This window comes from Micrasema longulum, unplaced genomic scaffold (genome assembly GCF_059751315.1).
Source record: "Micrasema longulum isolate JH-2025_06_02 unplaced genomic scaffold, ASM5975131v1 h1tg001789l, whole genome shotgun sequence".
Lineage (NCBI taxonomy): Eukaryota > Metazoa > Arthropoda > Insecta > Trichoptera > Brachycentridae > Micrasema > Micrasema longulum.
The window spans coordinates 44,317-56,721 of NW_028278964.1; the positions used below are offsets into that span (position 1 = coordinate 44,317).

Consider the following 12,405-nt stretch of genomic DNA (forward strand, 5'->3'; position numbering starts at 1 on the left):
ACGCTGTTTGGTATTTTTAGTAAATATTTTGTTTAGATTATTTATACGTTTCTCGCATTGAATGGTTTGTTTCTTCGGCTAGGTATCGTCTAAGATTATGAGAAAATATGCTTGCGTAAACAGTTCTTGGCTTTCGTACTTATTCATGGTGATTGTTAGTGTTTTAAGTGAGATGTGTCAAAAACTTGGTCAAAAAATGGGTCCAGCGTCAGAAGGTATGTGAACCTCTTTCTCACAAGCCAGCGATAAAAAGGTTAAGGAAATTACCCGAAGTTTTTACTTCGATGGGGGTCACTCCGTCAAGCGTTATAAAAATACACTTCTAAACAATTACTAAATTGTTTTATTACGCAAACTTCGAAAGTGTCAGAAGTCAGATCTCACGAATGCGGCCATAGATTATACAGTAAAGATTGGAAAGATGGAAAGTCGTATGCAGAGATTTTTTTTTCTATACGCCTCCACTCGTTAGCGAATGATTTTGGCTCTTAGAAACAAGAATAAGAAATTTAAAGAATAAACGCTTCAGTGAACGACAAAAAAAACCCATATCTAAGAAAGAAAAAAAATATAATGTGAGGTAGTTAAAATCAGTATGAAAGAGTTATGTGACAATAAAATATTATTACCGTCTAAATTAAACGTAAACATAACATGAAATTTTGGGCTAAAAGTAAAGAGGGGCATTCAATTATTTTACTTATTATTTAAGTTTGGCAAATAATATTTAACAAATTCAAATATTTTTATTATTTGTCCTTAAGAATTTAGTCAGAAGTAAATAAGTATTCAAATCGTTCTGGGCGAGTAAAAATTTTACGTTAAGAGGGAACGTATTCTTCGCTTCTTTCGTAGAGGGGACAGTAAAAAAACAAATGATCTAATGTCTCATCGTCATATTCACAAAGACACATTGCCGAAGTAAAGACACCTATTCTCGATAAATGCGAGGCAACGAGACAATGTCCTATTCTCATTTTTGATATTAAAGAGATGTTCAATTTTGAATGCTTTTCGATTTTAAACCATGGTGTAATGGGAATGGAGCATTGAATACTCTTATAAAACAACCCAGTCGAGGAATTCTGCCAGAAAATTGTCCACTCAGATCTGATTTTATTAATTATAGTTGGTACACAATCATCAGTAGGACTACTAAAGGAGTGAGGGATGCTTCCATGAAGGCATGCTTCCTTCGCTAGGTGATCAACTCTTTCATTTCCAGAAATTCCGATATGCGAAGGGATCCAACATAAGGTCACCTTGAAATTTCTCTCGAACGCAAAAAATATAAGATATTTCATTTCACAAATTAGTCCATCATTACAACCATAAATTCCAGATTTCAACTTTTTGATCAGACTTAGGGAATCAGTAAATATTATTGACATAGGAATCTCAAGGAGTATAACTTCCATTAAAGCCTCTTTTAGTGTTATGCACTCGGCAGTAAAAACTGAAAAATCGGAAGGCAATATGAAAAGTCTATGTACTGTACAAGTCACAGTTTGGACTGTATTCCACAATCCTGTAGCAAGGGGTAGGTGTTGGCCGTGTCTCGCTGCCGTCGTCGCTCTCGGGGTCGTAAATCCCGAAAGTTATGTAGTCTCGAAATTCCTCTCAAGTCCGGTGTCACTGCGTAGGTCGGTGGAAGATACTGGTTCGTAGTCCTGGGGTGAAGCGATGGTCAAGTCCAAGGTGTAGATCCAGTAGTAGAGCGGGAGGTCGGGCGGGGTGACGAAATGAAACGATCAGACTAACTTGATGTCTCGAGGCGAACTCAATATTTATTCTTTAAAATGTACACATTATATAGGGCGTGTTGCGGGCTCCCGCTACCTGCGTTCGAACCGGCGTTAGGCCAATACGGGAGTGGGGGGGGAAATACCGCTCCCACTATACCCGGCCGGCGCGCCTCCCCCAAAGTGCATATAGGGAGGTGCCGGCGCTCGGCCCGGTCACTTCGCTGGGAGCCGCCGCACGCGCCACATCAATTACAAATGCCTTTTTTAAGGCAGTCCTTAGTCTTTATACAAATACAAATATGCATGTTAGGGCAATAACGCGTCAAACGTCTAGATTCAGGCCCTTTTTAGGGCCTGTAACACAAATTCCTGCTCTATAGTACCCCGGTATCGCTAAAGTCAGACCCGAAAGTGGAATATTCATCCTTTATTGTGGGTCCAACATTTAGCCTACAGATACCGGGGGCCCTAACTATATTATTGCATTTTATTCTCATATTTAACCGTCCGTTACACTCCCCCCGATGCCACGCTGTTCGGCTGCGGGGGCATCTTCTTCTCTGGACGGTCCTCTAGCAGTAGTGGGTTGAGCCGGATCGCTGGTCGGGCATATTCTCCGGCCGCCGTCTGAACTCGTGCGGTCCGCACCTGTCCATCGGCAGCCAGTCGTGTCTCCATGATCCTCCCTCTTGTCCACTGGTTGCGGGGTGATGATGGGTCGGCGATCACTACAAGATCGCCGACTTTCAATGGCTCCGATCTATCGAGCCACTTTTTCCTCTGTGCTAGTGTAGGCAGAAACTCGCCCAGCCAGCGTCGCCAAAATTTGTCGGCTAGTTGCTGAGCTATCCGCCACTGCTTTCTCAGGCAGATATTCTCCGTTTCTTTGGGGTAGAAGGCGAGATGTGTGCGTGCCCCGGCCGAACCAATTAGGAAGTGGTTCGGAGTCAATGGGGTTTCATCTGCGGGGTCCACCGCCACATGGCTAAGGGGACGGCTGTTTACCGAGAATTCGGCCTCGGCGAACGCCGTCAACAGGGTCTCCTCTCGTGGAGATTGTTCTTTGAGGATAGCGACTAGGGAGGTTTTAACTGATCTCACTAGTCGCTCCCACGCGCCACCCATATGCGGTGAGGATGGCGGTATATACTTCCATTCTACGCCTTTATTTGCAAGTTCTATTTGGAATGCGGCGTCATTATGGAGATCGGCAATTGATTCTCGCATTTCTCTGTCGGCGCCGTGAAAATTTGTTCCGTTATCGGAATGTATCACCCTCGGTTGGCCTCTTCTAGCGGTCATCCGTCTGATGGCTTGGATGGCCGCGTCACTTGTCAGGGATGATGCTAACTCGAGGTGTATGGCTCTGGTCGTCATACAGGTGAATAAGACACCGTATCGCTTCTCCCGGCGTCGCCCTATCGTAACATATAGGGGGCCAAAGTAGTCCAACCCACAGTGGGTGAATGGTCGTTGGTAGCTGGCCACTCGCGCCTCCGGTATCTGGCCCATTTGCGGTGTGCCGGCTCGTCCTCGCCGAACTCGGCAGATGGCGCATCTGTGACTTATATTTCTCAGCGTCCCTCGTAACTTGAGCACGTAGAAGTTACGTCTCACGTCACATAACACTCTCTCCGTCCCCGGATGCCCGGCTCGTCTGTGGTACTCCTCCAGGAGCAGGCGGGTATATCTATGGGCGCCATCCAATATTATAGGCGCCCTCAGTCCTTCTGATGTATCTGTGTTCCTCAAGCGTGTTCCCATTCGCACGGCACCCTTGTCGTCTATGTGCGGCGTCAGCCCGTATAGGCGGCTCCGCGCAGGGAGTCGCTCCCCCCGTCTCAGGGTAGGTATATCGCCGCCGAAAGCGTCCGCTTGCGACTGACGGACCCAATGGAGCTCAGCATTTTCTAGCTCCCCGGCCGTCAGTTCGCCAACTTCGCGGGCGCCGTCTCTTCGGCGGCTTTTTCTCACGAAGCGCAGTACCCACGCCGTTGTCCTTATCAAGCGATTCCACGACGAGAATCGCTGTGGCGCGGGTAGCGCCTCGCTGGTGGTTATCGCCAGTACCACTCGCTCTGCTTTCTTCTCCAGCATCGCATCGTCCGGAGTGGGCGTCATCTTCTTTTCTCGAGGCCATGATTCTTCTCCTTGCCGGAGGTAGTCTGGCCCCTGGAACCATACTCCTTCGAGGGACAGGTCAAGCGGGCGGCCATCTCTCGTACCGATGTCGGCGGGGTTGAGTTTTGTCGGCACCCACTTCCAGTCCACGGCGTCGGTGAGTTCGTCTATCTCACCTAGCCGATTGGCCACGAACGTTGAGTAGGCGCGCGGCTCCGACCGGATCCAGCACAGGACCGTTGTGGAGTCAGTCCAGTACACCTCCTTTTCTATGGCGCACTGGGTTTCTCTCCTGATGGTGGCCGCCAGTCTGGCCGCCATGAGTGCGCCCTGTAGCTCAAGGCGCGGTATTGACATCACCTTTAACGGCGTCACTTTGCATTTACTGCTGATAAAGGTGGTCTTCTTGCCCTCGGTCGTGTTCTCCACGTAGTAAGCTACTGCGCAGATCGCCACTTCCGAGGCGTCGCTGAATAGATGTAGTTCTCGGCGGTTCCACCGACTTACTATGGCGCATCTGGGGATGGCGCAATTTAAATTTTCTAACTGTGCGATCCAATTTTGCCATCTAGTCTTATGATCTTCTCTTATCGTTTCGTCCCATCCGGTTTGAGCCCTCCATACATCCTGTAGGAGCATTTTAGAGCGGATGACGAGACATCCCAGGAATCCGACCGGGTCAAAAAACTCGCATCACTGCACTCAAACAGTTTCCCTTTTAGTGGGCCAACTGTCGCTACCCTGGCCGAGTGGGTCGTCGAATTGATAAATAAACTCATCTGTGGCAGGTCTCCAAGTCACTCCCAGGACTCGTCCTGTGAATTCATTTGTAGCGCCGGCCGTCTCGTGCGCTTCCGTTAGGTATATCGGCGTGGCCGGCGCGGCGCGCGCTTCAGGTGGCACCGAACTGAGCACTTCACTCTTGTTGCTAGCCCAGTTCGTCAGTGTAAACCCGCCTCGGCGTAGGACTTCGGATACCTCCCGGACCATTTTCTCAGCAGCGCCGGCATCGTCCATGGCGTCCAAATAATCATCCATATAAAATTTGGATTTGCATGCCGCCGCTGCCTCCGGGAACTCGTTCTGACTCTGTTCGGCCACTGTATTTCGCACATACTGCGCAGAACTTGGTGAGCACGCGGCTCCAAAAGTCATTGACGTCATCTTGTAGGTTTTCGGCATCGACTCCGGATTATCTCGCCAGAGATAAAGTTGAGCGAGTTGATCTTGTTTTGTGATTTTTATTTGTAAAAACATTTCACTTATGTCCGCCGCAAGCGCTATATGTCCCTCCCGGAATCGAAACATATTTCCCAATAGCGATGATAATAGGTCCGGTCCGGCCATTAACTTGTCGTTGAGAGAGACGCCTCTATACTTGCTTGCGGCGTCGAAGACTACCCGTATTTTGGCGGGTTTCTTCGGATTAATGACCGCAAAATGTGGCAGGTACCACCTCTTTGGTACGTTATTTAATTCACTTTCACATACCTCGGATGCATATCCCTTTTGTAAGTATCCGTTCATTTTCTCGTGATATGCGGCGGCAAGCTCTCTGTTATTTCTTAATTTTCTTTCCACTCCTTCCAGGCGGCTGAGAGCGTGTTGCCTATTGTTGGGCAACCACGTATCTCCGTCTTTCCACAAGAGTCCAGTCTCCCAATGTCCATCCTGAAGAGGTTTTGTCGTGGCTTGCATGATCGCGTATGCGCGCGTTATCTGTCTGTCAACGCGCGTGGCACTCGTTACTCCCAACGAGTCGATTGTGAAGTTATTTTTTACAAGACTTGCTAAATTAACGCAGCACTTGGTTTGCTGCGCACTATCACTGTCAGTCGGGCTTGTGGGTAGCTCCGACACGATACGCTCGTTCTGTCCGCGGCACTCGTGATTTACTTCGGTGGTTACAAACGGCCTTACTGGCCCGTTACACTCGCGATTCACTTCCGCGATTGTAAGCGGCATTACTAGCGAGCTATACTCGCTATTCACTTCGGCGGTTGTGAGTGGCATTACTAGCCCATTACGCGCGCGATTCACTGCCGCGGTTATGGGCGGCATTACAAGCCCGCTACACTCGCGATTCACTACCGTAGAGCACTTTGATTTACTCATAGTCGCGAGCGTAATGTTGTTTTGCGCCAGTGCGCTGCCGTTGACTCTACCGTGAGTCACCCAGCCTAACAAGGTTCTTGAACGGATTTCATCACCGTTCGTTATCACTTCCCGCGACACTATTACGCCAGCGTTGTCTTGCCCGATGATCATTTGTGGCTTGACAATTCTCGAACCGTTCGCGGTTCCACTGCGTGCACACGGCGCTTGTGGAAGGTTCAATTCTCGCACTGTGTTCGCTCCGATGCGATATGAAATGTCACTATTTCCTTTTATGTTCACTTGCACTCGGCGCGTGTCTATCGTTGCACTATTTCCACCGATTCCGCGGATCGAGATAACATCACTACGTCCGCGGGCTCCCACTTTGTTCGCGACTTCATTGTCTATCAACGTGATAGTGGAACCTTCGTCCAGCATTGCGTTCACTGTTACGCGTCCCCGTGGTCCGCTTATTTCCACTTCGATCACTTTTAATAGAACTTTCGAGTCACTATTCGGTCCGCTCATTACCCCGACGAACTGATTCCCGTCGGGCACTATTGCGGTTTCACTAACGCTGTCGGCGCTATTCACTCGCGGCTCGTGTAATAACTTGTGATGGTTCGCTGTACACGTACCCACGTTGCACTTAGCGGTGCTTCGGCACTGGTTTGCTCGGTGTCCGTCACTCAGGCACTGATAACACAATTTTCTATTTCGCACAAAGTCTCGTCGCATCAATAACGACATCTTCGCAAACTCGTTACATGCACTTAACTTATGACCGCTACGGCCGCACTTCGCGCACTTTGAGTCTGTTGTTGGCCGTGATTCCGTCGCCGCGAACACTGTTTCCTTTCCACGCGCCGGTAACTTCGTCTTTTCAAAGGCGCAGGCGTCCTTGGCGTTGTCCGCGAAAACCATGATCCAGTCCACGAAGTCGCGAAGTGTTGCCTTCTTGTTAGCTCCTTTCCGCGACATCACCCAGAGTTGCCGCGTGAAAAACGGGAGTCGAAGCACCATCTCGTTCAGCAGTTCATCCGAATGCAGATGTTCTTTGCGCCTCTTTTCCAACGTGAGGCACATGTTCCGTACGGCAATCGCGAACTCCACTAAATCGTCCATGGTGCTTTCTGCCGTCAGTCGCGGTGATTTTCGCAGCTTGTCCAACTGCGTGCTCATGATGACGTCCGGGCGGTCGTAGTGCGTCTCGAGGGTGCTCATGATCTTATGAACATCCTTTGATTCCACTAGTAGTCCCTCCACTAGCGCCCGGGCGGGCCCTTTGAGTGCCTTCTTCAGCCTGAGAAGGTTTTCCGGGTCCGTCAGTTGGCACAGCTCTGACTCCCAGAATTGGTCGCAGAATGCCGGCCAATGCACGGGGCTGCCGCTGAAGTCCTGTAGCTCCCTGGCGTTCCCCTGTCGAGCGAGCATGGCGCCGATGCGTGTTTCCTCTTCCTGGGTTTGTCCTCGATTCCCTCCTTGCTTTGCCAGCAAGGCCTCGAGTGCCAGCGTGAAACGGTCGGCTGGTTCGGCGTTGGTGTGCTCCTCGACCCATCTCTCTGTGTTGCGGCGCGCCGTTTCCTTCGGCCTCGCCTCTTGATTGTCCTCCTCAGAGAAAGGCTCGTTCCTCTTGGGGTAGACAGGATCAATGACTAGCGCGTCCCGGTCCTGGGGCGCGCTCGATGTAGCTTCCTTCTCCGCCTGGGCCAGAGCGGTCCGCGCTCCGAGTTGCGCGGTGTCTGGCTGAGCGGCTGGCTTGCTTGTAGTTCCCAAAAGCGACATCAATTGCTTGATTTGCTTCTCGTAGTGTCTTCTCTCCCGACGCCTCTCAGATCTCTCGTTCTGCAGCGTCTCGTCAGTCGCAGTCGGCGAGGGGGTTGCTTCTTCCTGAAGAGTGATGTCACCTTCCGAATCGGAATCTCCATCCGATACGGGCTTGGTGGGCTGCTCCTCGGCGTTCTTTCCAGAGCGTAGTGAGGCGGGCATCGTAGATTCGTCTCGGCTGAAGACTCAAAGTAGATGGCAGCTGAAGATCACAATCCGGCGAGTCGAAGGACCAGAAACTGTACTGTACAAGTCACAGTTTGGACTGTATTCCACAATCCTGTAGCAAGGGGTAGGTGTTGGCCGTGTCTCGCTGCCGTCGTCGCTCTCGGGGTCGTAAATCCCGAAAGTTATGTAGTCTCGAAATTCCTCTCAAGTCCGGTGTCACTGCGTAGGTCGGTGGAAGATACTGGTTCGTAGTCCTGGGGTGAAGCGATGGTCAAGTCCAAGGTGTAGATCCAGTAGTAGAGCGGGAGGTCGGGCGGGGTGACGAAATGAAACGATCAGACTAACTTGATGTCTCGAGGCGAACTCAATATTTATTCTTTAAAATGTACACATTATATAGGGCGTGTTGCGGGCTCCCGCTACCTGCGTCCGAACCGGCGTTAGGCCAATACGGGAGTGGGGGGGGAAATACCGCTCCCACTATACCCGGCCGGCGCGCCTCCCCCAAAGTGCATATAGGGAGGTGCCGGCGCTCGGCCCGGTCACTTCGCTGGGAGCCGCCGCACGCGCCACATCAATTACAAATGCCTTTTTTAAGGCAGTCCTTAGTCTTTATACAAATACAAATATGCATGTTAGGGCAATAACGCGTCAAACGTCTAGATTCAGGCCCTTTTTAGGGCCTGTAACACAAATTCCTGCTCTATAGTACCCCGGTATCGCTAAAGTCAGACCCGAAAGTGGAATATTCATCCTTTATTGTGGGTCCAACATTTAGCCTACAGATACCGGGGGCCCTAACTATATTATTGCATTTTATTCTCATATTTAACCGTCCGTTACAGTCTACTTAATTGAAAAGTTGGAATATAAAATGCCGCACCACAACCTTGGGCTGTTTTAGATCCATCAGTAAATATAAATGTGGAACCAGGCCATTTTATAAATAGATTATACACATATATTATACACGTATATTTTTCAACAATGATAAAGGTTTCTATTTTTATTTTTTATTTTATTTCGTTTATTCAGAAAAACAGCAGCAATACAAAAAAATATACACAACATTATCAAAAAAACATAAAATAAAGCCAAATCAGTTTTCCACATAAATACAATTATAAAAATCCAGTTCGGTTAGTTATTAATTTATAGAAGTGGATGTGTGCGAGTTTTTTTTGTGTGAGGATGCGTGTGTAAAAAAGTGGAGTGTAGTTTTGGTAGATATGTGAATATGTGTGTGATTGTATATGGGTGTGAGGGTAGGTTTATGGACAGGGTAAGTGTTTCAGCTTTTTTACTTCACAAAAGTCTACAGATTTAAGAGTTGAGGAAATATGGATGTTCAAACATGGGCAGAATGGTGAATGTTACACAGTGTGTAAAGTGGCTACTTAATCAAGTTTAAAACCGAAAAAAAACTCAATATATAACTCCCAAAAAATTTATAATTTATGATAATATAATTTTAACGGATGGTGAAAAAATAGTCAGTAAATTTAATGATTTTTTCACGAAAATTGCTTCATCAATTAAAAAAGATAATCCTTCACTTAAAATGTATTTAAATGACTCCATACCACAGAGCTCAGACAGTAACTTAATTTCGACCCCTGAATTATCCCAATTTAAACCTATTAGGGAAAATTAAATTCCTTAATACATAGATGACCTAAATATTAATAGCTCTAATGGATCAGATGATATGTGTAGTTTAACCATTAAATCAATAAAAATATTTATATTATCACCATTAGTATATATTTTTAATAATTGTATCTCAAAGGGTGTATTTCCTGATAAATATAAAATTTCGATTATAGTACCAATTCACAAATCAGGCTCTACATGTAAAACTGATAATTATAGACCAATAACATTGATTTCTCGAAACGAAGCTCGCACAGAGACATGCATATTTTATCGGTCCAAAAATTTTAAATTATTTTTTTACTGATAATGTTTCATTGATTCCAAACTTCCAAAATTTTCCTTCTTTTAAAAAACATACCCTTTCTCGGATTCAAACTGAAGATATGAACTCTTTTTTCTACGATTTATTTTGTTGCCCTTTAATAAGGAGGAATATTTTTTTGTTTTTTTTCATATTTTTTATTTCCTTTTTTAATTACTTTTAAAAAAATACCAAATAATCTTTTCCAGAATATTTTATATTTTCTTTCTTATGTTACACAAAAATGTTAAAACTGTTAATTATTTATTATAGGAGCAAAACATTAACATTTTCTTGTATACCCACGAACAGGCCATGCCTTTGTGGGATTTTTTAAAAAACTATTTTTACTATTATATGTCTTTCATTGCTATGTAATTATGCTTTATTTTTTTAATACTCTGTTTTACCTTTTATGTTTATTGTAAAAAAACAAAAAAATTGTAATAATTTTTTTTTTAAATCCAATGACAGGTCATAAGCCTTGTAAATGCTTAGACTTCCATATTCCCTTCTAAAAAATGTTTTCCCTATCTGTTGAAATAAATTTAAATCGTATATTCTTTTTCGCTACCTCTATTTCTTGTCTCTTTGCACATTTGTCATACTCTTTTCAAATATACAAAGCACAAATTAATCTACCAAGAAATTCATGTATATTCAACTTGTATTGTATTTAACAAAGCATTTAACAGCCATATATCTTTCAACAATAATGCATTATTGTCTATAATTTCTATCTTATCTGTGTCTGTGGTCTTCTGTCAAGCGCGTCCGCATATCGAGGATACAAAATACACCAATTACAATATAATTTGACGATTAAACTAAGTTTTTACGTAAAAAAGTAAGTAATTATTCCGGTATGTAAAGTAAAACAATATATATGGCCTTTATTTCCGCTCGGTATGACAGGTGACAGGTAACTCGACTTGTTAGGTTTATAGATCGGACGTCTTCTTTCTTGTTTTATGGCTTCGTCGAGTAAGAATACAAAGTAGCCGCGATGGTTAACCAATAATAAATTATAAATACTCGTATTTAAGTTTAGAAATGTTAAGGTTTTATATTACGAACCGCAAAAGATTTCAGTTCACAACATTAGAAAAAGTTGATCGCAAATTCTTAAGATTTATAAATTTTAAACTTTCGAACCCTATCGAGCAAATTGATTAAAATTCTTGGCGTAAGTATAGCCTGTAAGCTCGCCAATACATGACAGATGACAGTAAACATAACCATAGAAAAACGTAACAGTTGAGCTCTCAGAAATAAAGCAACGTGAATGCAGCAATGGGCGTAAGTATAGCCTGTGAGCTCGCCAATACATGACAGATGACATTAACATAACCATAGAAAAACATGGCAGTTGAGCTCTCAGAAGTAAAGCAACGTGAATGCAGCAATGCTTGAACTACATGTCAATAATATTATAATAATAAATAATATTATTTGGCCATACGGAACTTTAAAGCACACCTTGGTTTAATTACTAATAGTATTTTATCGGTTAGGTAGGTGTATTTAAAAAAAATGTTGCGTGCCTGAAAAAAGCACAAATAATTATGTTTTTGTAAATGATGTCAGTAGCGACACTCAGAGAGTGGCTTTGTGACGTTTTGACATTTTTTATAAGAAATTCATGGCGTAGCCGAAATACTGTTATAAAAACGAGGATGTTTTTGTTGATTGACGTTAGCAGGCGCTACCCAGGGGCGACTTTGTGACGTGAGAAATTATTTAAAAAAAGAGATTTATGGCGTAGCCGAAATATTGTAATTAAAACGAGGATGTTTTTGTTGATTGACGTTAGCAGGCGCTACCCAGGGGCGACTTCATGACGTGATGAAATTATTAATTTAAATATTTTTTTTCATTTTACATAGCGTAGCCGAGATAAGAAATTGCGTGGTGTTTCGAAATTTAACCGTGTAGGTAGCCACCTAGTTACAATATTATTTTTGTATTTGTATAACTCCTGTTTTCTAACGTTTATGTATTTACCGCTATAAGAATTAAACTAAAGATAGTTTTTACTTTTAATCGCTATCCGTTTTTTAAATTATGTTTGTAACACTTAGTAATATTTATTTTTCAAGTATTCAATGTTATTTTTGCATTTTAATTAATATTGTTAATATAAAGCGTATTTTTATTTATTCGAATTCACTAGACTGTTTTTATTACAAAAATAAAAATGCATATTTCTCTATGTATTTTTCTGTTATAAACAATCTATTAAAATAATACACATCAAATTTCCATTGTCTGTTGATTCTATTTGCAATCTTCTTTTTTTTCGATGGTTAAAACTCTAGGAAATTCAAAGACAATAAATTTTTTACTGTCATATATTGGCGAGCTCACACGCTATACATAGCCCCAGCAATGCTTGAACTACATGTCAATAATATTCTAATAATAAATAATATTATTTGGCCATATGGAACTTTAAAGCACACCTTGGTTTAATTACTAATAGTATTTTAT

At 44.1% G+C, this 12,405-nt stretch overlaps 2 protein-coding genes across 2 annotated transcripts; both read right to left on the minus strand.

Moving 5' to 3' along the window:
- Positions 1-2,255: 2,255 nt before the first annotated feature.
- LOC148273980 (uncharacterized) lies at positions 2,256-4,505 on the minus strand. The gene has a single exon (XM_088237790.1). The coding sequence runs from the start codon at positions 4,503-4,505 to the stop codon at positions 2,256-2,258; it is 2,250 nt and encodes a 749-aa protein (XP_088093916.1).
- A 63-nt stretch (positions 4,506-4,568) lies between these two features.
- On the minus strand, positions 4,569-7,952 carry LOC148273981 (uncharacterized). The gene has a single exon (XM_088237792.1). It carries the CDS (start codon positions 7,950-7,952, stop codon positions 4,569-4,571), a length of 3,384 nt encoding a protein of 1,127 aa, XP_088093918.1.
- Positions 7,953-12,405: the final 4,453 nt, after the last annotated feature.